At 44.3% G+C, this 25,588-nt stretch overlaps 1 protein-coding gene across 5 annotated transcripts in view; it reads left to right on the top strand.

Moving 5' to 3' along the window:
* LMO1 (LIM domain only 1) overlaps positions 1-25,019 on the top strand; it is a 239,318-nt gene extending 214,299 nt beyond the window's left edge. For all 5 annotated transcript variants that reach the window (XM_053979720.1, XM_053979719.1, XM_053979717.1 and 2 more), the window contains 3 exons: positions 8,916-9,129; positions 19,942-20,067; positions 24,578-25,019. In XM_053979720.1, coding sequence (XP_053835695.1) covers positions 8,924-9,129; positions 19,942-20,067; positions 24,578-24,683 — 438 coding nt within the window. In that variant the 5' untranslated portion in view covers positions 8,916-8,923 and the 3' untranslated portion in view covers positions 24,684-25,019. The remainder of the gene's footprint in view (positions 1-8,915; positions 9,130-19,941; positions 20,068-24,577) is intronic.
* Positions 25,020-25,588: the final 569 nt, after the last annotated feature.

Here is a 25,588-nt window from a genome sequence, read left to right as displayed (position 1 = left end):
AGAAGGTTGTGTAGCATCACTCAAAACTTCAGGGCTTGCAAAAGGTTAGGGAATTATTTGTATCTACAATGATGCAAATTCCACTTCCTAAATCAGTATTTATTTATTGGTTAACTTGCACAGTGCTCACCAGTGCTCACAGACTGAGACTGAGAGTCTCCATACACAGGCACTTGGAACTATGACCACCTCAGCCTCTCTCATACAACAGGAAAAACACACCACTTAGATATAATTGGGGGGGGGGGGGGGGGGGGAAGACATGGGATGCTCTCTTAACCTTGGTTATCCTTTGCTACTTTCATGAGACAAAATTCTAGTCTGCTTTATTTTTTAAGTCAGCAAACCGATTATATATTGTAAAAGATCAGTGTTTTCATGGGTGAATAATAATTACTGAGTAATGGCTTAAAACATTTCCTGAAGGAACATAAAGCTGTTTTTAAAAGTCAAGAGTACATTAAAAGGATTACCATGTAGATTTGATTTTTAGATAACACTAAAATGGATCCCAAATGGACTTATGAAAAGGGATGCTATCTCTTTAATGGAAAGTGCATGGTCTGACAGCTCAGCATGCAAATGGTCCTGCAAAGGACTGTCTATTGTGTTTTTTCCTTTCGACAAGAAGACAAGGAAATAGCTTGCCCTTCTCCTTTCAACTTTTAATAGCAGATGGGTTGCTCTGGTTTTGCTAGGAAAGGAAGAAGAGGATAGGTTTGGCGGATAACTGTATCTTTCTAAGTCACTGGGGAAGTGTATTTCATGACTTCTGGAAGGTCAGTCAACAGCAATTGTATCTCTTACACAGTTTGCATTAAGCAGATAGATTCCCTCTGTATTCCCCATAGGCAAATCTCTCCTTGCCTCTTATATTCAAATAAATTTTAGTCCTAGTATATTTATTACACTAATCTTGTGCAGGGCATGAACATCAGTGCTTGCCTTGGCAGTAAGTTTGGACAGGGCAGGAGGGGCTGTTATATTCACACTACAGTAACTTGCAATCATATACTGAAATAGTATTTTCTATTTCAGAGTTGCCAATGCAACTTTCTGGTGATTTATGGTATAAAATGTGCTTTTGGCCTGAGTAGGATTTCTTCTAGAAACATTTAAAGGAGTATATTCATATTTCATTAAATACAGAGTGCACCAGGATTCCAAATTCTTTTGTGGTATTGCGCAAATTATTGTAGGCTCCAAAAGTCTTGAGAAATTTCTATAAGCCTGTGAAAGCTTTAGATTGGATAGTCATCATTGCCTGCATTAAGGGCTGTGACAGATTGCTTCATCAGTGTACACAGAGCAGAGCATCAAATGGCCATTTGGCAGTGGGCACTGAAATTCTATTAAGGTTGCCGAAAGCTTAGGTTGACATTGTGTATGTCTGCAAAGAGGCAGAAGAAAAGCTGATGGTGATTGTGCAGTGATATAGTTCTATTCTCCTTAAAATATTCACATGTATAGCATGCCAGATCTGTCAGGGTGATGTTAATGTTTCACTGCTAAACCTGTGCACTGCTGCACCGCACGTCTCGAAACCTCAGAATGTTAAACAGGCCATTGTACCTGGGAGGTGAGCATTGGGTAGCATCACACATCAGCATGAAATAACTGAGGAGTTTTTACTTCTTGAACACTCTTTGGGATATTTAACTTGATAGAAGGTTTTTTCCATTTGATTTTCTTGCCTGTTGAAAAAGGGAAGGGAAACAAACCCTGCCTTGTATTTAATTTTGGTACACAGGTTATTCTTACAAGAGCTGAAAAGTCAGGTATGAGTTCTTACCTTTGTGACCATTTGACTCGGAGACTCTTTTGCCACTACTTGGCTCTGACACACAAACCCACTAAATAGACAGCTTTTGAGGTTAGTGTCTTTTCAATGGTCATCTGCAGATTAATGGAATATTGAGGAATATGGGATGAATTTCAGGCCAGTCATCCCTAATAGTAGTTTTTTTTCTCATACTGCTGGAAAGGTGGTTTGAGGGTAGTCACTCCATTGCCAGACTTTTTTCTACTACAGACACTGAAGGAGGGAGGTGGCCACCTGAAATCTGGACCTTTGCCAGACTGCAGTATGCTAAATTGTGACTAATGGAGAAAACTTCTCAGAATGTTCTCAGATTAGGTTGAAAGTAGAAGAAATCTGCATGTCTTTGTACTGCTTCCAGGGCTTCAAACAGTAAAAATGGATTTTACTGAAATACTGGATGTGCTAAGAATAAACTTTGGACATGTGCCAATTACGAAAAATTAAAGCTCAAACAAACACATTTTATGAGCACAGGGAAAACATTGCTTCCTGAAATGATTTATAGAAACTGTCTTGCAGCAACAATTATTATGCTTTGTGTTTAGTCCTGCTGCCATGTGTTTCTTTATAGCTACAGGTTGGCCTCTGGTAAGAGAAACTCTGTAACTGAGAGAGGCTAAAAGCAGGTACTGGCAGACTCAAAACTTCTGGGGAAAATGAAAGTCTGGATTCTAACCCTAAACCTCATGTCCTGAATCAGGACCTATGTTGGTACAGATTCAAATGATGCCAAATAATTATTTTGGATATGTTGGTCTATCTGAGCAAATGGCTTGAAAACGGGATCCCTACATATGAGATTGAAGGGGAGTTTAAGCCACTCTTGAAGCTTTGGGTCACTTTTAGGTAGCTGAAACTGCCAGAAGACACTAGACTCTACAGCTTGTCATGAAGTGTATGGACAAAAAAAGTTGCTATGTTATTGGGCAGAGGACTTAGAACAGTCAAAATAGAAGTGGTGATCAAAATATTGTTTCTCCCACTAACTGCCCTCTCCAACTGCTTTTTTGCCATGCTTGGGAAATTTGTTCAGTAATGATTCAGAAGAAAGAATACCCCAAATGAATTGCTAAAGCCACTGTAAAAATCACCAGCTGCATATTGAAGCTTGAAATGGGCAATGAAAAAAGATTGTGCTTTCTCATTGAATAATTTTGATGAATGGTCTAAGGCTTACTCATAAGCATTTAGTTGCAAGTACTTGGTGTTCCAAATGTAACGTTTTAATTGGATATACAGAATGACATGATGAGTTTCACCTTGCTGGCTGTAATTCTTCTGATGAAATTCTTGGTGAAGATGCCCAAGACAGCCCACTCTCCATTCGCTGCAAGGTCTGACTTGTTTCACAGGGTGCAATATTCATAGAAGGTGAGTAATACAATACTGGGAACACAAAGTGAGTTTCTTTTTAAGGGAATGAAATTCACTGCATCTTTTTGGCAATGACTGTCTGCATTTACTTAAATGGGTGATGCAGGGCTCTAATGCTTTTAAGTGGTATCAGATCCTCTGATAAAAGACATAAGACTGCAGCCTATTTATTGTGATGAGACAGGAGTTAATAAGATTACTCCTACTCTTCAGTTACTTTTTCATCTTTTGCAGCCAATGCTGGGGGTTTTGTTAGCAGGCAAAAGGAGGTCAGTTCATTTAAAGGGTGTTGATGCTAGAAATAAACATTTTTTCTCTCAAGTGGAACTCTGAAACTCAGACTCAGTTGCCTGACTGACAAACCCCTCGTCTTTAAACCAGAATTGCTTTTAGCACTGGAATACTGCATCCTTATAATAACCACTTATATAATTAAAAAAAAGTCTTAAAAATATTACAAATAATAAAAAAATAACAAGGGTAAAATAACTTTTTATTCAATAACTGTGGTGTTTGGCAGAAGAAGGTTCAGAAATGTGGTAGCAGTGTCTGAAGGCACTGCTCAAGGAAGAATTTGTGCTGGAGAATAAAAACATAATTCCAGTGCTGTGTTGTGCAAGGTGCTGTACAACAGGGAGTGATTGTCACAAACCTTTTGGAGAGTAGAAGTATTTTGTATGTGTGTGTGCATAGTTATTTGCTTTGTTGTTGAACCAGCTTTTACTGTTAAAGTAGCTGTTCTGAGGAAAAGTTTTGGGGTTTTAAAAAAAGAAAAACAAAATAACAGCAACAATAACCACAAAACCCCAAACAAACAAAAGCCCCAAGAACAACAACAAAAAAGCCAACACCAAAAAACTTGTCGAGGGAAAGAGTTAAAGCCATCTGCCTGAAAGCATTGTGTAAAACATACACACAATGTTGGAGAAATAAGCCAATTATGTGTGCTTCACAGGAGGTGGGGGACTGACCTTTGTGTATAATTAGTTCTTTTATTTAAAGCAAAGATTTTGAATAGAATAACTAATTAGCTGTCATAAATGGCAAATTGAAGATTTTGGCCGGATTCCTTGGGGAGAGTGGGAGGACGTCCCTCCTCCCAGCCCGTACTGTACGCTCTGGCTCTCCTCATTAGGGTTGTTTTTAGTTCTCCACAGAGGTAATGAGGAGTGCAGCAACACACTTCTCCGAGCCCCCTCTAATAAGGCATGAAAATGCAGGTGGAACAGAGCTGCCTCCAGCTCCTGCTGCCTTCTCCCCACACATGTGGGTGTAGGCGAGGGCTGAGGGGATGAACTGGAGGGGGTCTGTAAAGTCCTGGTGATATCACCTGTGTTTTATGCTTTGGACTTGACTGTATAAAATACAGGCAAGCTGCAAAGCCTTGAGGCATATATCATTAGCTAGCAGTTCCCCATTACTCTTTCAGACCAATTAACCTTTAGAGTTGCATTAGAGAAATTAGGTGGTGAACTTCCCTGCTTTCAGAGGGGACCTCTAGCTCTGCTGCAGACCAGAGCACTGCGGAGCCGTGTGCCGTAGGACCAGTGCAGATAACTGTTATTTAAAAGGTCTGCCATTTATGAAAAGTTCCCAGGCTCTCTTGGAAAGGAGGCTTTATGAACAGTGGCCTTAGAGGAACTGCAGCTGATTGCCATGTGAATAGAAATATCAGTAAAATGGCTTAGAAAAATTTAGAGGTGTACTTAGTGGACACTTGTGTTATAAAGCCATCTGAATAATTTTACAAAAAGACTCTGACTGAGCAGATACAGGCTGATTAAAGCTTGTTTGTCCGGCTGTGAATAGTGGTAAAGTTTGGATTACTCACTACAATAACAGCCTCTTTAGACACAGACATAAATTTCAGTAAGTCCAGAGGTGATGTCTATAATTTTTTAATGTGTATTGGAGCTCTGAGCACGCAGAGCGGGTTTAGTTTTGTATTTACCAGCAGCAAGTCTATTAAGCTGTAAAGGGCAAAGAAGGGAGTGTAGGTAGCCAGAAATAGAAAGGATTCATCTACTGTTTCTAAGAAAAGAGAGCACTGGATGTCTAGCAACAGGAGAGAAGGGAGCAACTTGATGGTACTTTCAGAATCTGGCAATAATCAGTGTTCCCTTGTGATCGCATATTTAAATATGTGAGCATCCAGCTGGTAATTTTTCTCGTTCTGCAACATCCTTCTCATTTTCTTATCCTCATCCACAGAGCACGTGTGGAATTTGTCAAAGGTGACCCCTTTGTTTCTTGACAGCCCCAGTGAGACACCACATGCCCCTTATCAAATTGAACTGGATATCTTGGCATTTTTAGGCAAGTACTGGGGGAAAATGGACATAGAGAAATGAAGCAACATCCCAGTCTTGCAGTGGGGAAATTACCAAAAAGAAAGAGCAGTTCCCCAGGTGGTTTCTGCCTGCAGAGCCCAGGCTGCTTCAGGTCTGCTGGAAGGGGGAGGCAGGAGGAGGAAAGCAGGGTTTGGTGTCGATTGCATCCTCTCTGTGCAAGCCTCTAACTGTGAAAAGGGTTAAGCTTCTGAGATGCTTCTCTCTTGTTGCTTTAAAATGACATGGCAAGTGTTCGAGGAACCCTTGCTGATCAAGTTTGGCAGTTTTTGAAATTTTGTTTCACACCTTGCCTGCTGTGTCAACTCACCAGCTAATTGCCGCTGCAACTTTCTGTAGTGGCTTGTGTGCTCCGTGCAGACCGGTCGGTTGGGATGTCGGAGGGAAACCTCACAGCCCAAAATGTAATTTCAAAACACTGAACCTGACCAGCAGAGGCTGACCTTGCTCGTTATTATCTGAGTGGGAATAGCAGCTTTGAACATCATATGATCTCTGAAATGGTACCTTTTTTCATTAGAAAGCCCCCTGCTGAACACTGACCAAATACATAGCTTTCTTCCTTGCTTAAGGTACTGCTTAAAAATATATCTATATCTTTTCCTTTGCTAGTTATTAGAAGCAAATCAAAGTGTTACATTCCCCTTACTTGCAGAAGCCTCTCATAAGACAGTGGTGCTCTTGCAATAGCGAGGAGCTCAGATGGCTGTGGAGAGCAAGGGCTGCCAGGGCCACAGAGGGAACAAGAACTGCCCCTGCAGTCAGCCCTCAGCCATCCAGGCCTGCTTGCCACAGGAGACCCTCCTCACCTGCCCTAAATGATCAAACCAGCCTCTCCTAATGGTCCAGCCAGGGTTTTATCCCTGCACAATTGCCCTTGTGCTTGATGATGCTGCTGCTGCTGTACTGGCACCCTCTGCACTGCCACTGCTGGGTGAGGGCAGCTGGACCTCTGAAAGGGCACTGCTTTCAAAAGTGAGGCCTTGGGAAGTCCCATCTTGCTGAGGATCTTTTATTGCTGAACAACAGAGCTGGTCTCATTCTCAAACCCCATCCATGCAGCAGCTCTCTTGAGTTTAAGGTGTCCTGGTTATGTGGAATCTGTGTCTTTCCAGATGCAGGATCCTCATGTTACCTACACAAACCTTGCAAAAGAATTGTATGATGACCCTCTTTCTTGTGAGAAATCCTCCTCTGCCTCTAAGGGTGCACATTTAGAGAACCTATTTGGGGGGGTGAATAATGACTTGCTGGTGTCTGGGGCTCCTATCTAAAAACACAATTCTCACATCTAGGTCCTAGTTTTCATAGGTGCAAACTATTGTCTTTCATCACTGGTACTGTTCTTACACAGCTTGCAAATGCAAATTCACATGCTCACCCTTCTCTGCCTCACAAGAAGGCAGACTCTTCTCACAATGTGCAGTTTTCCTGGAGTGCAGTTGGGAAGAGCATGGAAATTACTCGAAAATGGAAGCTTCTTTTTGCTATTTGAAATGTATTTTGGATTAAAAACCCCAAACAAACAAACTGAGGTGTGTCTAGAACCACAGGGCCACTTCCCTCATTCTCACAAGAAACTCTCACCAGGCACATGAGACTTCTGCAGTCTGACCTCTGGCACCTGCAGCATAATCCACTTCTGATGCTTCCCTGTCTTGTCACTCTTTCCAAATGTGTGTGTGTGTGTTTCTCTGTGGCTTTGTAGAATTTCTCTCAGGAGCATTACAGGTTGCATATGTGGCAGTCTAATACACTTACAGATTTTCACTTAATTATTGCAGATTGGTCACTGGCATCAGAAGTTTGCTTGTAGAGACTTGGGTTTTGAGTGTGCTGTAGCAGAGGGCAGGAGGGTTCTTTAAGGGTTTTTGAATGTTACTTGGTCTGTCTCTGTGCTGCTGAGACTTTGATTACAGATGGATCAATACCTCGCTGTTTGTGTGGGGGTGTCCTAAGTGCTATTGTCATCTGCTCGGGCTCTGACAAAGCAATTATTGCTGTGGGAGTGGTGGGTTTACACGTGCTGACCATGAGCCACTCTCAGGTCACCCTGGCTTTTAAGGAAAGCAGCAAATGTCACTTACTGCAGTGGCACTGGCTCAGTCCTCTCTGGTTAAGGGACTGTTAATAATTCTCTTATCAAGCTGCTGCTTTCTGGGACATCCAGCGCTTCTTGCAGAAAGGGTGGATTAACTTTGTGTAAGAGTATATAACCAGTGACACTGCTGGCTGTTCCATAGTGTCCCTTCTCATCATCTCTGCATTGGTTAAGCCCACACTGTGCTTGTTACAGGCCCAGCATTGTCATTTCTAGTGACTGACACCAGTAAAAATAAAAATCATAACAAATTGAATCAAGGTTCTAGAGCAAATGGAATTCTGGCATCTCAGTGAGTTAATTTCTTCTTTCATCATTTCCTGTCCTGTCCCTCACCCACAGTACAATCCTTGTTTATTTTTCCACCTTGCCTATTGATTCCATGAAGTCCTTTCCTGCCTGGCTCTTCAACTGAGAAGGGTGACGAGCATCACAGTGCTCGCCATGTCAGGCACTGGCTGCTTGGAGAAAAGGAAAAAGCTGGACACAGCAAGTCCCCCCCAGCCTCCTGAGTTGAGTGTGCTGTCACCACTTCATATCCTGCTATCTCATGCCTGCTTTGTAGTCCCAGCAGGGGTTTCCAGGAAGGATGAAACTCCTGTCTTTGTGCTACCTTCTCCAGTGGTACAAGAGGAGGAGGAAAGCTCTGCTTTGCTTAAGGAATGTGGCTTCTATTAGTGGCACAGGGGTGCTGGTGGGCTTATTCTCAGCAGTTCTGAAGGGCTTTTGAATCAAATTTATTTTGGAGCAGCCCCTGGCCTGCTCTGGCTTTCAGTCAGGCCTGTGTCACCCACAGGATTCACAAGAGAGGAAAAACAGTGGCATACCACATCTTTTTATACCCACTCCTCTCCCTTCCCCATCAAACTTGAATCAGATGCTGAACCAGAGTGGTACATACATGATGGCCCCTCTGCTCTTTTTAATTGCCTGTGGCTGGTAATTAACAACACAAGGGGATGGGTAATGAGGGGAAAAAAATAAATGTTGAAATTACAGCCCGTTTATTCTGCTATGAGATGTTGGTTAGAAAGAGTCTGGTGTGTTGTGTCAGTCCTGCCCTTAGGGAAAAAGAGCTGCAAGTGTCTAGCCTGCAACAGCAAATGAAGCTAGGATTCCTTTGACTGTCAGCTCCATGCAACATGAGCTTTCTTTGACTGTGAGCTCCCTGTAATGGCAGCAGCGTTTGCCCCCAGACCTGCCCCGGGTGCCGGCAGCCTGGCCAAGCTGTTGGGATGTGCTCTGAAGGAGTGCTGTGTTTGCCTTGCAGGCGTGCCGATGCTCTCCGTACAGCCCAAAGGGAAGCAGAAGGGCTGCGCCGGCTGCAACCGAAAGATCAAGGACCGCTACCTGCTGAAGGCTCTGGATAAATATTGGCATGAAGACTGTCTGAAGTGTGCCTGCTGTGACTGTCGTCTTGGAGAGGTTGGATCAACTCTTTACACAAAAGCAAATCTCATTCTCTGCCGCAGAGATTACCTGAGGTAAATAGAGGGATGTACTGCGGGCTCTTCCCGAAGCCTCTCGGCGTGCTGCCGGCTGTCTGGCTTCCTAAAAATGTGACAAAGTGTGCTTGTGCATGGCTAGCCCTGCCCAGAAGAGACTGGAGTTTCTTCTACTGTCTAAGCAGGGCTTTTTATTTGCACTTAGCATATTTTGTAGTCTGGGAGGTGAAATCCTGCTTTTAGGTGAAGATACAAGGCCATGACAAGGCTTTGTATCCTCACCATCTATCGAGGCCTTTGGTGAAGATAAAAGGGTTGTGACTTTTTATTATTATTATGGACCAACAAGATCAAACTCTGCTTGCTGAGTAAGTTAGGAAAAACTCTTGAATTCTCCTTGCATATCTCTGATGCTATACTCCTGCATAATGACTGAGACCTGACCAAACCTTTATCTTTTCCTTTTCAGTCACAGCTTTTAGACAGGCTTCTAGTCTTGAGTAAGGTTGCTCTCAAGGGGCTCTTGTCTCTTTCCTAACTAAACAGAGCAAAACTGAAAAATTACAGATCAACTTCAAAAAACGTTTCTGTCTGAGGAAATCAGTGGAGACCATCACTAGCACAGAGTTAGAACCATTCTGTCAGTGTGTGTCTGCAATACATAACAACACATGGGATTCTTTGCCTGGTGTGTATGGGGGTTTTGTGCAAAATACTTTATGCAAACATAAATGAATATTAATAAGACAACAGGCCTAATGCAAACATTATTATGAGGGTCACACTGCAAAACACTGGAGTTTTGCTTTGTTTTTCCTTTGGAAGAATGTACTTGATCTCCAGCTAATGTGTATGTTTTCTTTTATTTTTCCTCAAGCACTGATAGCATTTCCCAGCCAAGCTCAACCAGTAAAACATCTGAAGCAAAACAAACCCCACATGCTGTTGTATGATAGGGAGGTAAAATGCCTTCTAACCTTGCAGTGTTCAGGGGCTGCCTAAATTAGTGTCAATGCTCAGATGCTTCATGTGTTTCAATGTAAAGCGTATTTCTGAAAATCTTCAGTAAATATTTCCTTTGTAAACTTGAACAAACAAATTTCTCCTTCTAAAGATGAGAGATTAAGCGCTGAGCCAAACAGAAGGGCTGAGTCTGTCAGCTGCCTTGTGGGAACTGTCACCTTGCCCTTCAGCCCAGCAGTGCACAAAAGTATCCTGCCCACAGGAGGGTTTTAGAGCTGAAATCTTCAGGGTACGCATGAAATATCCCAGCTGAAATGCTGCCACACAGGCAGTACTTGCAGCTGCACATCTGGTTAGGTAGGGTGTGTCCCCAAAAATCTAAGTGAGGAAGGAGAAGCATGGAAAAGGGTGAACACTTCTGAGGTGGAAAAGACAAGATAAGCAGCCTTTGGAAAAATGGAAAGGGTGGGAAAGGAAAGAGTTAACTATCTTCACTATAATGAAATTATTTTTGTACCTTCCCTAAAACTGAGTGTTTACTAATGTCACAAGTCACTTGCTCTGGAAGCATCCTTAACCCTGTCTGTACTAAGCTAAAAAAAATGAGCTTCAGAAAGTTTAAATTCAACATAGAGATTTCCACCCCCAAATTAGCATTTTGATTGTTCTTCTTCAGCTCAGCTATACTCTTTCTGTGTTGTGGACATAATTCTGATGTGTCAATGAAGAATATTTCAGTTCTTGATCTTTCCTTTTTGAGGAAGCCTTTCATCACAATACCACAATTGGGTCATGCTAGATCCTATCACAGGGACCTCCAAAATCTCTCAGGAGAGCTACTTCCAGGAATAGTTTTCTTTCCACGAAGAACAGCTGCATTATTTTCTGAAGTATTTGTTTGTACTTTGTCTTCTTTATACATTATCTTTTCTTTATCTTGTTTGCACCCAGCTTGCCAAGTGATCTAGGTCTCTCCATCTGTCATCCTCTGCTTCATTATTTATCACTTCACTTTGTCATTTCTGGTCTTGAAAAAGTGTTGTATTTGTGATTGTTTGTTTGTTTGTTTGGTTTTTAAATTTGACCCTGAAGATTGATATTCAGCTTTATTCTGTATGTTGCAGAACCCTGCTAGAAATACTGAGCTGGACAGTGTTTCCAATTTACATTTGCTTTTTGAGACCTATGAGCTACCCCATGTTTTGTCCATTTAATAAGCACTGTATTGATTTTGGTTTATTCTAGTTTCATAACAAAAATAATGTGTGGCATCAAATCAGACATGTTAAAGTGCCAAAGGACAGCAGTATTGATGCTGTTAGGTTTAGAAGGACCTTCTTTTTATCACTGGAGTTGTAGAGCACTTTATTTTTTTCCTTGGTTTATCCTGAGAATGCTGCGTCGAGATGGAAAAGCTTAACCTGTGATTTTCCCACTGGCCCCTAGATAATGTGAATTTTTTGGGGCACACCAGAAGCCTGGAGATGGAAAAGAAGCCAGGCGTTGCAGACTGCAGAAAGTGGCCCATGTCCCAGCTTTGTGAAGAGAGGGCAATTCATGACATGAACCATGGAAGGCAAGTTGGGACTCGTGTTTGACCATGCCCTGCAGCTTCTGTCACAGCACCAGTTAAATGTGGTCTCTGTGCCTGGAAGGTGCCTTGTAACACCTCTGTCTCCCATTTTAAGCTTAAGTTCCTGGCCTGACAAGGGGGAAGTCTGTTGCTATTTGTGCCACATGGTTAAACTGTGAAGACTTATGTGGCCTTTACATTAAATATTTTCCCTTTATCTGAATTTAGGATATTGGAGCTTTTACTGTTTTTTGTTGGGAAGAACAGTAGAATTGTCATATCCTGGGAAATTTGTCAAAGACTCAGCTAGGAAGGAATAACATTAATTCTGTAACAGTGTTGTTAATTTGCCTGCAGCTGTTTAGGCAGCTTTACAGCTATCATGGCTTGTATTTTTACAAATAAGTAAATTTAATTTATACTGGGTTTCTTTGAGGGGTTCTGCTGAGCTCCTAGGATCTGTTCCCCTGATGCTAAGGAACCATTTTAGGCTCCCAGGAGAGGAATAAGGAATAAGTCCCATATTTATAGAAGTATAAAGCAATTTTTTTGCTTTAAAACATCTTGTATTGACTTCTACACATAATATTTCTTTCTCCATTTTAACTATTAGTTCTATTAATAGAAGGAGCTAAAGTTGCCATCACGATCTTCTCTACTGTCTGTTCCCTCCTGGTAATTTGAATTTTTCTTCTTGGAGAATTAACCATTCCCATCATTATATAATTTCTTCACATAGTAGTTTTAGAGTCTCTACCCACATTTTTTCTTCCTTGTTAAACAGCTCACAGTGTTTGGTCTACTAGTCAAATTTTAGCAGAATTCATCCCTAAAAATAACTTTTCATACTTCACACTGTGGTTACACCATAAAGGGAGCATTTTACCTGGAGAATAGTGAGAGGAATTCAGTCAGAAGGCTCCTGGAATGTTTTGTTGTCAATTTGCAGCTCTGGGACCTCCTGAGGGCAGGTGGTGTCATGAGCCACAGCCGCTGCAGGGACTGGGGCTAGGGATGGACTTGTGGCAGAGGGTCAGGGCAGGAGCAGTGCCAGCTCCTTCCCTGCTGTGGCAGCGTCCCTTTGGAGCTGGCTTTGTCCCAGGCACTGGGAGCAGGGTGGGCTGCCAGCCGTGTGTGCTGATCCCCAGTGGGTTTTCAGCAGAAATCTTTCCAGCGTGTTCAGGAGCTGCGAACAGACCATAGTCCGATCATTTGTTTCAAAAGATAAACTGTCGTCATTGCTTGTGAAGGAACATTTGTTAACCTTCACTTTTCATAAAACACTTTCTTGCTCATTTTTTAATCATGAAAGATGAAATTGGATCTCTAGTTGTTATCCTTGTGGTATCACCTCAATCTCCAGCTGTGTCTCGATGTATCTTTCAATACATTTCATCTCAGCAAATAGATTTACCATTTGTTTCATAATCGCAGTTCCAGCATTCCTACCTCTAATTATTTTTGATAAGCAAATGCTATTGAAGGAACTGCTTCTGGGACAGAGCAGCTTAGCATGCAGGCTCAGATGGCTCCTCGCAGCCCCCACGCAGCGATGTGTGTTTGTTCCGAGGCATAATTAAACATTCACCAAGCTCCGCTTCACAGGGACGGGCTGGGTGTTGCATCAGGATTTCCCGTGAGGAGCTGACAACTTAAATTTCACTGTGAAGTGCTGATGAAGAACGTGATTTTTCCTTTTTACTCAGCATGGTGCCCTCGCACGAGCAAAGGCGAGTCGGGCTTGCTTTGAGAGAAGCAGAACTGTTGCTTCTGTGTGTTTGATATGCTGGTGTTGGGAAAGTTTTTCATCATGTAAACTGATTGGGGCCTTAATTAGACTCCAAAGAAAGCTCAAAACCTGCATTTAAAAATGGTGGTAAATCAGTAAAAGAGAAGGTATTTCCAGGAAATCCTGATGCTGTTCTCAGTGGTTTCATGGTAGTTCTTTTCGCCCACTTTCTCACATGTTTGGATCAGGGCTCACACTCAGCATGGCATCACTCTGCACATAGTGTTGGTGCTTCCAGGAAGCAGAGCAGCCCTCTGCATCCCACCTGAGGGACCGGGACTTCCTGGCAGGACTGCCATCCCCTGTCACCCCTCAGCACTGTCTGTATCACAGAGGCTTGAACTCCACCTCGGCAGCTCCTACTTCCAGTGACTCAAATGCCAAGTCCTGGGGTTTTTGCTCTTCTCCAAATGTCGCAGGGTGTTAATTCTGTCAGTGAATTGCTTTAGGAGCCCTTTAGGTGAAGTGTTCTGCATCTGGCAAATGTGCAGGGTTGAATTTTCTTGTGGGATAAGAGCACAAACATGGGTGCACTGTTCTATTGGCACAGGAGGATGTGGACAAATTCCCTCCTTCTTGTGGCGTTCCCCAAGTCAAGGACAACAGCCCTGAGCCAAACCCCTACACCATGGCTGGCTGTGCAAGCACAAGCCTTCAGGAACTGAGATGTGTGTGCCCCAACAGGCAGAATTTAAGTTAACCTCCCCAAGACATGACTAATGCTTGGAATGTGGCTTTAACCTACAGAAGCTGCAGCACCTTTGAAGCAGGAAGGAGAGAATTTGGGATTTTTTTTTTCCCTCTGGAGAAGCACAGTGTGCATGTGTGCACTGAGAGCATGCCCTGCCGGATTTTCAAGGGACATGTTTAGTGTGGGAAGGAGAGGTATAAATGCAGTGTGGCTGAACAAACTGTGTCTGCTCAGAGCCTAAAAATGTCACCAAGCTGAAGTGCTGCTTTTGCCTCGCAATAGGGAGCATCTTGCATGCTGCATAGGGCACCCTCACTTCTACACTTGGTGTCTGTACAGATTAAGGAGGATTAATTAGGCTCAAAATGCAGTGTGTCTTGGCAACATTGCTGTGCTTTGTGATGTTGAAGTACAGATTTTTTTTTTCCCCTGCAGTAGCTGGTCCAGGACTTTCTCACAGCCTGTGCCTGTTCTTGGTTTGTTTGTTTGCTCTTTGCCCTTTTTTTTTTTTTTTTTTTTTTTTACCTCCACAATTTCTCACTGAGGAGGAAAGCTAATGGGGAGTAATTCTGCCTGGCTGTGGTACAGTAGCATGCCTCCAGCACTTTCAGCTTTACAGTTTTCTGGCTGCTGTGTTTAAACTCTCCTAAGAGGATGTTGTTACACTTGTGTTCAGCAGTGCCAGAGCAAGGATGGGTTTAAGGTCAGCAGTTTTATTTACACCGTGGGAAAGGCTGGGGCAGGGGAGGAGGACTTGGACTTCTCCTACCTGCTCATGGTCCCAGCCTCTCTGTAAATGCCCACTGAAAACATGGAGGGAGAGGCCAAAAGAGTGAAAATAAATGAACATTCAAATGTGTCCTTCAAGTGAAAACAGACTCCCTTGAGCAACCTTGAAGTTCAGGCCCAGCAATCTCTGAACCAGTGCAGTCACTTGCCCAGGGGCTGTTTTGTACTGGTTCAACTCCCCCTGCTATGCTGTCCTTGAATGCCAAACCCTTTGGCATGCGAGATGTAAATTCTTTGGGATTGAACTTGAAGGCTTCATGAGAGGACAGCTCGACCAACTTCATTAGTATCAAAATGCATTTCCTTTCCTTCAGCTGTCATGACTTCCCAATGCAGTACTGACAATGGTGTCCTGCATAAGAGGGTGCACCATCTAATATGAGTTTACCATGCTGATGAATGTCCTATCACTGAGGCTTTCTCTGATATTACACAAAGGCTGATTACAGCAAAGTTGTCCGAAGTTGCTTTTAAGATTATTCTTTTTATCTTTTTAAGTGATGTTCAGGCTTTCCCTGCATTTATTGGTATATTCAATACTCCAGTCAAATCACACTTGTAGCTCAGCATATTTCTAATATCCACAGATGGGAAAGATACTGATTGCAGTATTTAAGAGCCACCCTCACTGAAAAAGCAGTTGTTGGTTTGTTTCAAAAGGTAGGGGCAAAACTGAAATCCACATGAGGGTGGATTTCAGTTACATAAAGCAAGTCTGGTTCTACAGCAGGCCCTGATGAAACTAAGAAACAGCAGCAGGGAAAACCTATATGGGAAAACCTATTTCACCTCCTGGGTGGGGAGGATATGAGTGTGGAGTTCCATAGCTCTTCTAAAACTTGTATATCTAGATAATCTGGATATATAAATATGTAGAAAAATATGCAGTTGTACATAATATCTACAAATGTAGATACTTATCTGTAGGTTTGTTTTAGTCTTCCTTCAGTTAATAATTCTTATCTTTCAGTGTTAACAAAAACTTTTTTGGGGGGGGAAATAACAGTCTCCACTCAACTGTTTGAATTTTGAACTTGTTTTGTTCTTGTGTTTAAAAAATCCAGTTGACACTGCCAACCTTTCCTTTCTGTACCATTCATTATTTTTATGTGCTTGTCCTGCTTCATCTTTTTTTGTCTCCTATGAAGTCAACCGCTCCAAAATTTTTGCTCTTTCTGCAAAGGGAAGATTTTCTCCTTCTTTTTTGATTGCAAGCTGCTGTCTAGTCAGACATCAGACTAGAGGGGGCGAGAAGAAATGGGGACTCTCTCCTTGTAGGCAGTTAACTAAACCAGATTGTTGTTCCTAGTAGAGACAGAAATAGGCAAACAGGTTCTCAGTTTAGGCCCCCTGAACATCTTGGTTGAACAAAAAACCTGTTAAAAGGTTCTAAACTTAATGTTTTCATATGAGAAGTTTCTTACTGTTTTCCCTACCATAAGAACTCTTTAACATTCTTTTTCCCCCTCAAAAAAAACCCCCGCAGGGTGCTGTGACATTACTGTGGTTTGAATTAATTTGAGGTGTACTCAGAGAGTTGTTGAGGTCTGGATCACCAAGCACAAGACTGCTCTTTAGCCTAGACAAAACTACATAAAGCCCATCCTCTGACAATTGCCTACTGCTTCCAGGAGCGCTCCCTTCTTTTACCATTAATTCATTTGCATTCAGGGCTGCTCCTGTATGCCAATTAGCTTTAATTTTTACTATACACACTGACATCAATGGCCAATGAGAACAGGGCATAGTGGGGTTTTTAGTGTGCCCGTAAACTACAGAAAATTGTCCCTTGGACAAACTCCTGCTTTTAGACTGGCTGACAACAATAGACATGGTTAAGTTCAGGCTAAGAGCCGTTAAACATAATTACTACCACAGGGTAAAAGTTTAATTGTGCTAAATTTTAAATCTGTATAGTCTATGCTTATTTACAAGCTGGCTGGGTCTTCCTGTTACATAAAGGGGAATAAATCTGTACTTAAAAATTGTTGCCTTTTAACTTCAAAGGGAAGTGAATAAATAGAGTTTTTTAGAAGAAGCAAAACAACCCCAAACTGAAAACTTTATGTATTTCCAGCTTCTTTTATGCCAATGGCTCTGAGCTGGTAAGTAGAGGCTAAACAACTTCTGATAGATTTTTCTAATGCACTTCAACTTCGTGTGTGTGAATGTGTGAGAGAGTGTTGCATCTGTTACAAAGGTGTCTGGGGGACAGAATGCAGATCAGTTTGTTCATGTAGGGTTATTTTAAATTTAACCACAGATGGGGCTTGGGGCAGAAGGTTTTTCCTCCTGCTCCTTATCTTCTCTCCCTCCTTCCAATAACGTTAAGCTCCCCCACTTCGGGAAGTTTCAGCTCAAATAGCTTCTGGATCAGGAGATATCAGAGGTGGCAGGTTTTCTACAAGCAAACAAAAAAAAAAAAAAAAGGCAAAAGACTCTGTTCATTTTGCATTTTCTTCCAACAGATTAAAAAAAAGTTATGTTCACTGAGCTACCAGTTACAGTGTATTTTTAGAAGCATGGTGAATGCATGGGGCTCTAAATCACTCCCCGAAAAGCAGATTAAAATTAGGAGGTGCTAGAATAAGTGTGAAATGTTCATCTGTTGGGAAAAGGAGGGTGTGGAGGACTGTGAAACATGATAGAAGAGACAAAGATTAGCACTCTGACTCGCTGGAAGCCACGTTATGTAGACATTAGAAGGCAACACAATTTCAGCTGGACAGAACGTAAGCTTCAGATCTTATGCAAACAGTCAAATCTGTTTAACAATTGGTTTACCCCCAAAACCCCTGAAAGGAGACAGGTGAATACGATGCCAAATACATTTTTCATGTTTCTTAAGCTAACTGTTTAAATAGTTAAGTGAACATCTGTCCAAATTTCCCCATCATTTCCATTTAGAAAAGTCTCCTATTTGAAGGCTGAAGAAAAGCACCTGCTTAACAATGCAAATGGTGCTGTCTGGGGCCCCTTTATTTTGTTTAATCTAGATTGAGCTCCACACAACTGTGATGCTAATGAATAATGGATATTTTATACTTGTGCATGTAGCAGTGCTGGGCACAGAGCAAATCTAGGATTAACCTCCCAGTTTCCCTGCCTAATGCATTTGACTCATTTTTTTGAGTTTGCTGTGACTTGGGTACTCTAAAAACGGATGTTTGGTTTTATGAGAAATGGGAAAATCCTGGCAAAAGCTGTCAGGCTTTGCTGTGTCCAAGTGGAAAGGGGCAGCTAGGCTGAGGAGGGGAGGGATGTCTGCAGTAATGGCTTGATTTGTGAGTGGGTGCTGAATGAGAGCCAGGGTCTTCCAGGGTGGCGACCTGGACGCTTTTCGCTGCCACATTTTTCCAGTCTGGTCTGCTGGTGTTAGGCAGCCGAGGCCCATGCCCAGCTGCCTCCCCTGCCTGCCTGTGGGGGCAGGAGCAAGAGGAGTCAGCTTGCAGGGAGAAAGGGACTGCCTTTTGCTGGTGCAAATTATACAGCTGGGATTTCACTCTGCCTTTCAGTCTTCAGATGATGGAATCATGGGGGAAGAAATTTTGGTACTCCCTTTGCGGATTTTGCGTCCTGCATGAGCGTTTCTGTTTTGGTTCGTGTGGTTTAGCTCTGAAGGAAAGCGTAGTGCTGTTTCTTCATAGGAAGGCCTGGGATTTTCCAGCCAGGCCTAATGAAAGACCCCCAATACCACTTCTAAAGAAAAATAAGGGTGGACTTTCTTACAGCTGGAGAGCAAACTGTAAGAGGGAGCACAGCACTGTAGGAGGGTGGGAGAGTTGTGTGGAGGTTTCTGTAACACTGCTGGGTGTTTTAATTCACAATTACTGGGCAGTAATAATTAGTATTGATTTGCCTGGCAAATTGCAGGTTTAGAAATTGGTTATAGATTTTTCTGATGCTTCTTATCTGCATGTTGTGGAATCAGCCAGAACCGATGACTTGAAACAAACGGCGAGCCCAGCTCTGTCCGCAGGCAGTGGCGCGTTGCGTGCACAGAGCTAATGGCCAGCAGGGATTGTACATCTTGAGGCTCATCACCCCCAAAATACCATTTCTGTTGTCCTCTAGGCAAAGTGACTAACCACATGTGACCAGAGGCTGGGGTGAATTTTGGTTCTGCCAGCCCGTGGCTCAGTGCTCCCAGCCGGTTGGCACGGCAGTGACACCGCAGTGGCACCGTGCCCCTGGCCCACACGGGGTCTGCAGGGACACGTGGGAATGTGTCGGGTGAGGGGGGCCACAGGAAGGATGCTGCAGTTGTGCTTGAGTCCCCCGGCAGGAGCTGCAACAGCAGCAGACATCTGGGGAGACAGATAGTGAAAGCCAAGATGAAAATGGCAAAGCTTCCAGTGCTGAAGGGCTGTCCTGGAGGGGTGGGGAGCTGGAGTGGAACGGCTGAGCATGCTGTTCAGGCCGCCGTGGAAGGGCTTAGCTGGCTCCCGGGAGGGCCGGGGAGGCAGGAGGAGGGAGGCACAGCCCAGGAGGAGGGCTTGCTCTCTGAGATGCCTGGTGAAATGCTGTGCACTCATTGCAGGAGAAGTTGTGCTTTTTCTTTTTAAGCAGCAGGTAAGTGAGGTTCTTCCTGAGCTCTGTTACAGTGCTGCCTGCCAGGATTGGCAAAGTTTGCAGGACTTCTGTGTCCTGCTGCCAGCCTGTCCCTCTGCCAGGCTGCGGCCAAGCAAGCCCTTGCAGAGCAGGATGGGCAGCTCCCAGCACCTACCACACTGCTGCAGAGAGGCAGATAGTTTTTGACTGAAATTTTGTGAGCCCCAAAATAGTGCTCTAAGTGTTTAATGCTTTTCTCCATTAGACAGCAAATTAGCCCTAGGCTCACAAACCAAATGAAGTTTCATCTCGATGATCGGAGCCTGCTCAGCAGGCATTTTTATCCCAAGTTCCTGCATGCTGGTTGGTCAGTGAAATAGAGACTGCAACTTCTATTTATTGGTGCAATACAGTATTTGATACTGCTAATTACACTTAATTAGTCCTTCCACCATTTAATTAAAATGGCTTCTAATGATTGTGCTTCTTTGGCAGGCTCTTTGGTACCACCGGGAATTGTGCTGCCTGCAGTAAACTGATCCCTGCCTTTGAGATGGTGATGAGGGCCAGAGATAATGTTTACCATTTGGACTGCTTTGCCTGTCAGCTCTGCAACCAGCGGTGAGGACACAGTTATTGTGCACACAAACTAATTCATACCTTTGCCTGCGAAACAGGGGAAACGTTTGATGCACGCTGCCCGTCTGGGCTCACAGCCTGGTGGCAGGGCTGGGGCTGGGTTGCCAGGCTGACCTGAGGGATGCCTGTAGCCCTTTTACTGCAAATCCCCTTGGAGCTGATGGGAGTTGGAGGGGCAAGGGCGAGGACACAGACACAGACTGTACAGCTGCTGCTGAATAAAACAAACTGCTCCAGTGTCCTTTCAGGAGCTACCCTCTTTGCCGAAGGCAGATGATGGAGAATGGACCTCCTCTGGCAAAAACTGATGTTACCTCGCTTAAATCACGTTTCTGACACGCTCAAAACTGAGTGTGGAAAAAAGAAGTATAAAAAGAAGGGACAGGAAAGAGAAAAATACTCTGGCTAAGCCCTTTCCAACACTAGGAACAAATCCATTTAGTTGTTGTGTAATTAATAGGGGATCTTGGTGGTGTAATCTTGAGTGAGGCTTATTTATTTCTGCTGGGTGGAAGATGGACATCAGGTAGTATAATAAAGGGCCATGCACAGTGTTTTCACTTGAACTACCTGTATCCACTTGAGTTTGGGAGGGCTGTGAAAACTCTTCCCAGCACCATGTTTGTTGATCGTTGTAGGCAGAATGGAAGCCCACAGAATCAGATGTGATACTTTGTCACCTTCTGATGCATCCATCTGTCCATCCTTGTCTAAGATAGACCTGGAACTGCTTGCAGTTCTTACTGCTTGCTTAGTCAGGTTGTGGTGACTGCCCAGGGTCCAAGGGCTGTGCTGGTGTTCCTGTTCTGGATCTGCGGTTGTGTTTCCCAAAGATGAAACTAGAATGCAATGCCTCATCCCATGGGAAAGTGTAAGAGAGACAACAAAACTTGTAGGAAGATGGAGAACCCAATTCTGTAAAAGTCAAGCTAAAATCCTGACTTAAACATTCCTTGCTCAGTCTAGAAAAGAGTTGCAGTGGGATCTGAGATGAAGCAGCTATACACGTGTGTGAATGCAAACCCCTGCCAGCCTCTCCTGAACTTGGGAGATCCTGTCCGATTCTGCTCTCGCACCCTCCGCCAGTGGCTCAGCCCTGGGGATGAATTCGGTGTCAGCTGGTTGGTGCCGGCGCACGGTGGAGGCGGATGAGGTGGCTTTCCCCGCTGGCTTACTGGAGGCGGGGGCGGTGTTTGTTCGAGGTATAGAAGTCCCATTAATGCTGTCGCCTGCACGGGCGCGGTGGCAGTGCCGGGGCAGCAGTGACATCTAGTGGCTCCTGGCCTTGGGCTCTCTGCGGGAGCCACGCGGGATCTTCCAGCTGGCCAGTCTTGTTTCGTGACTCTTGAACCCAGAGCTGATGCCACCTCATCCCCCGAGATGCTCATTCCACACTGCTACAATCACCAGTCGGTTCTGGGATTTGTCTCCAGACTCAGGAGTGTGGTGGGTGCTGCCAGGCTCAGCCCTCAGGATCAGCTCTTTTCAGCCTCCTGATGATTCCCGGGCAGGAGAGGGTTGCTCCCAAACTCCACGTTGAACCTGGGACTATAGCATTATAAATGTCCTTTCAGGCAGAGGCTCTGGGCTGCACACTCAGGAGTGCTGATTGGCCTTGGAATCTGCAAGCTGAGTATCTCTCATCAAACCCCTACTGCACCCTTTTTTTCTCCCAGAAAATCCTAGTGCTGCCTAGTTTTCATTTTCAATAATTTCTTTTAAATTTCACCCTTTATTTCAAAGGCTCCAAAGCACCTCTCTTGTTCCCTTCCCTCTTCAACTGCCAGCATGGTCCCACTCTGTCCTTCAGACAACCTCCAGGGCTGTCACTGCCCAGCAGGAGAGTGAAGGTAATCCCCCCATTACTTTCCACAGCAGTTGTGCTGTGATGCACAAGGGATTTGCTCAGTTTGTGAGAGGCGGAGTTGTTCTGGAAGATGGGCTATGTGTAGACTCTTACTATTGGCTGAGGTCAGAGGGCTGCCAGGTTTTATGACTTACTCTGTGGAGATCTGGGCTTGAAAGGGCAGAATGGAAATGATCCTGTAACAGCACTGGATTCTGAACTGAGAAGAGTGAGATGAAGTAAGCCTGAAGTCACAACTGCAGAGGTGGATGCCAGCTCTGGTTCTGAATTGGAAACCTCACCGGAAACCCCGTCTTGTACTTCAGCTCTGAAAAGATGTGATGGTGAAGACCTTTCCTCAGTTCTCTTCCAGCCTGCTTGTCCTTCTCTGGCTGGGCTCTGTATAGAGTGCTCAATCTATCACAGCAAAATCTCTAATATTTTTACCAAGTGTGCAACGTTTTCATCACTTTCATTCCCTAAAACATCAGTTTTGCATCAAGTCCTGCATTACCACTCATCCTGCCATGCTTTAAACTGTTCTAAAGTTGCCATGGTCATCATAGTGTTGGATAAAAGCTTATCACTGCTGTGACTGGCTGATAGGTCAGTGTTACAAGGGTTGCAGGAAATCCAGCTGCTTCTCTTGCCATTCTCTGAAGTGTGGGTTTGCTGGGAAGAATATCATGGCAGAGTAGGTTCAGTACCTATCTCACTGCTTCTGGCTGGAATTTGATCACCCAGATGGGTTCTGTAGCATCCCTGCTCTGAGCATGGGGGCTGGCAGTGTGAAACTGGGCCTGAGGTCACCCTGTTAAATCCTTTGTCTCCAGTTGTGATGAGATCCCAGTTTACTGGTGGGTTTGCAGGACTGGCAGGTAGAAACAGTTGCCTTTCCAGTGAATCAAACCCTTCTCCCAAAACTTCATGTCACATTAGGGTACCCCTGTAGAGCATTTCAGTTCCCATGTGCTTGTACACACCCCCACACCTTCCAACTCCCAAATTCTCCAGCTCCTCCTTTGGCTCCTCTACATCCAAAACCAGGTCTGGCAAGAAACAGCTGTTGATGATGCGGGTGGCAAGAGTAATTTTTACATTTCTCTTCCTGGAGATTTATATGGCACTTAAGGTGGGAATAAGTGATAAAAAGCAACCAGCTGTGTCTGTTATTTATTGTGAGTAAACCTGCTCCTGGGGCAGGTGGTGTTAAGGAGAGTGTGTGGAGTACAGTTTTTACCATAAAAGCTGTTAATTGAAATTAGAAATAATCTTTATTTTTTTAATATGCAGAAAAAGTTGAATTTCAGAACTACTAGAGCATGTGCCACACAGGGAAGAAGATGGAAGGTCTTCAGTGAAATCCTATAAAGTGTGAATCAATGCCCAGTTCTCTCTGTGCCAACTTGGCAAATTAATCAGCTTATTTGCAGGTGTCTAGTTGGAGAAAACTTGTGCCTGTGTTGGGCCTATAAAGAAGGTCTAAAATTATCAGTCCTGTTCTTTTAGCAGAAAATAGTCAGTTTTATGGAGATGCTCTGCCTGATGCTGCCTGAGTTACAGATGATGAAAGCACTGGTAGACAAGGGGTAGGCAGTGCCAAAACAGCCTGGGAGCAGGGAAAAGTCTGCTAAGTCTCATGGGGATGGAGTCACCTCCAATGATCTTCCTTCAAAGCCCTGTAGATATTTGGCCTTGCCAGAGGCTGGTACCTACCCCTTCCTCTCAGTGCAGGGCTGCCTTGAGGCACAGTGCCTGACCCAGGTTGTCTCTCTGCTTTAGGGTCCTGAGGCTGATTTCAGACTCAGCTCTTGGGGCAGCCTGTGCTCTGGTCTGTCATTGCCCTGCCAGTGTTGTGGACAAAAAACAGGCCCTGAATTGGGTGCAGAGAACATTATTTGTTATCTTAAGAAGTAAAGATTAGCTTCTGATTCCTGAGCAAGCAGGCAGGGCGGAAAAAGCTATTGGCTGTCAATTCACACCTCTCCGATCTTATATGTGGAACTTTTTTGACCTTAATGGTCAAATAAAATTGTTAAATATCACAAGCTTCTCTGTCAACTTCAAGACAAACAGAACAATTTACATGGTATATAGAGAGCAGTGCCCTTCGCTCAATGAAGATAAAGGTTAGGAGTCCAGCCACTGAGAAATTTCTATTTATTGTTCAGCACTGTACACAAGGGGGTGAGGGAGGACTTAATAGCCAGTCCTTGCCTGGAAATTAGTGTAAATACTGCTTCACCCCAGGGAACTGTGGAAATGTGGATACCAGCAAAAACTTCAAATAGGCTCTGTGTAATATCGGCCGCTTGATTTCCCGGTTGGACAGCTAACATCTCTTGTCTGCAGGGACAAATCCCTTAACTGCTCCCAACCTCCTCCTGCAGCTGGCTCAGGACCCTGCAGAGAGTGGGACCTGCTCCCCAAGCTGCTCCTTGTGGCTTGGAGCCAAGCATGGATGTGCCAGGGAAAGGGACAACAAAAGCCTGGGATGGCAAGGGGAGAAGCACTGGCTGGAAGAGCTGGAAATCAAACTCTGCTCACCAGAGTCACCTTCGGACCCAAACTGCCTCAAATTCCTCCCCAGCTAGTTCTCACAACTGTTCATACTCACACCCACTAATCCTCTTTTTTATCTTCCAGATTCTGCGTGGGAGACAAATTTTTCCTGAAGAATAACATGATCTTGTGTCAGATGGACTATGAGGAAGGGCAGCTGAACGGGAGCTTCGAGTCCCAGGTTCAATAACAGCCCCTGCTTCGCTGGAGCACTGTGGGATGGGCGCTTGGCCGCAAGAGCAGCGAGGGCGTCTGTCAGCTTGCCTGCAATATTTTTTTAATTCTTGGTCCAGAGAGGACTATATACATTGTAGTACTTTTCCCCCCCAACACAAAGCAGTTACAATTTTAGATGTACAGTTGTGCCTGCTTAGCCGAGCACTGCATTGCCTGTATGTTTGTGAGTTTTTGGGGTCTGGGGGAGGGCTCTGTACAGTCTGTTTTCTGTATATAAACTGGAACATTTATTTTATGAAAAATGTAATGCAATTTTATTACTGGTGTGAATTAAAAATTATGAATGTTTCCTGGTCATCTTTGCTGTGGTTTCTTCCCCGTGTGGCAAAAGCCTGTATTTCCTGTGCTTTAGCTGAGCAGACTGTTGGAAACATGTACATAGATCCCTGGAAACTGCATGGATCACAGCAGAGGCAGGTTCTCTCGTAATAACTGGGGGAAATGCTGCTGCAGGGTTGTGGAGGCTTCCATCCAAACACCTGCTTCCCTGTATAATGGGGGAGAATGAGCTGGGGGCAGGTGGTGGCTAGGAACCGTCAGCATCGCTGGCGGGGCAGCTGTGCTGTGCTGGGCTGCTGGCTGAGAGGCTCCTTGTGGATTCAGCCAGAGCATTGCCATGGAATTCCTGCTGGCTGCCTGATCCAGTGTCTCCAGTCTGGGCTGCGAGGAACAGGCTCCCTGCAGCCCTGCCAACAGGTGCCTGGGCATTGATCAGAATATTAATTTCAAGGCTTTGCTAGGCAGTGGGATTTTCCCATGGGGCATCACTTGTCCAGGTCAGAGCTACTGCGAGAGCTGATGTTAGGGCTGGGATGTGAGCAGGCGCTGATGCAGCAGATCCCTGCTCCCAGCCCTTTT

Source organism: Vidua macroura, chromosome 6 (genome assembly GCF_024509145.1).
Source record: "Vidua macroura isolate BioBank_ID:100142 chromosome 6, ASM2450914v1, whole genome shotgun sequence".
Taxonomy (NCBI): domain Eukaryota; kingdom Metazoa; phylum Chordata; class Aves; order Passeriformes; family Viduidae; genus Vidua; species Vidua macroura.
The sequence above is the reverse complement of the archived record's forward strand: the minus strand, read 5'-3'. Positions and strand labels throughout refer to the sequence as shown.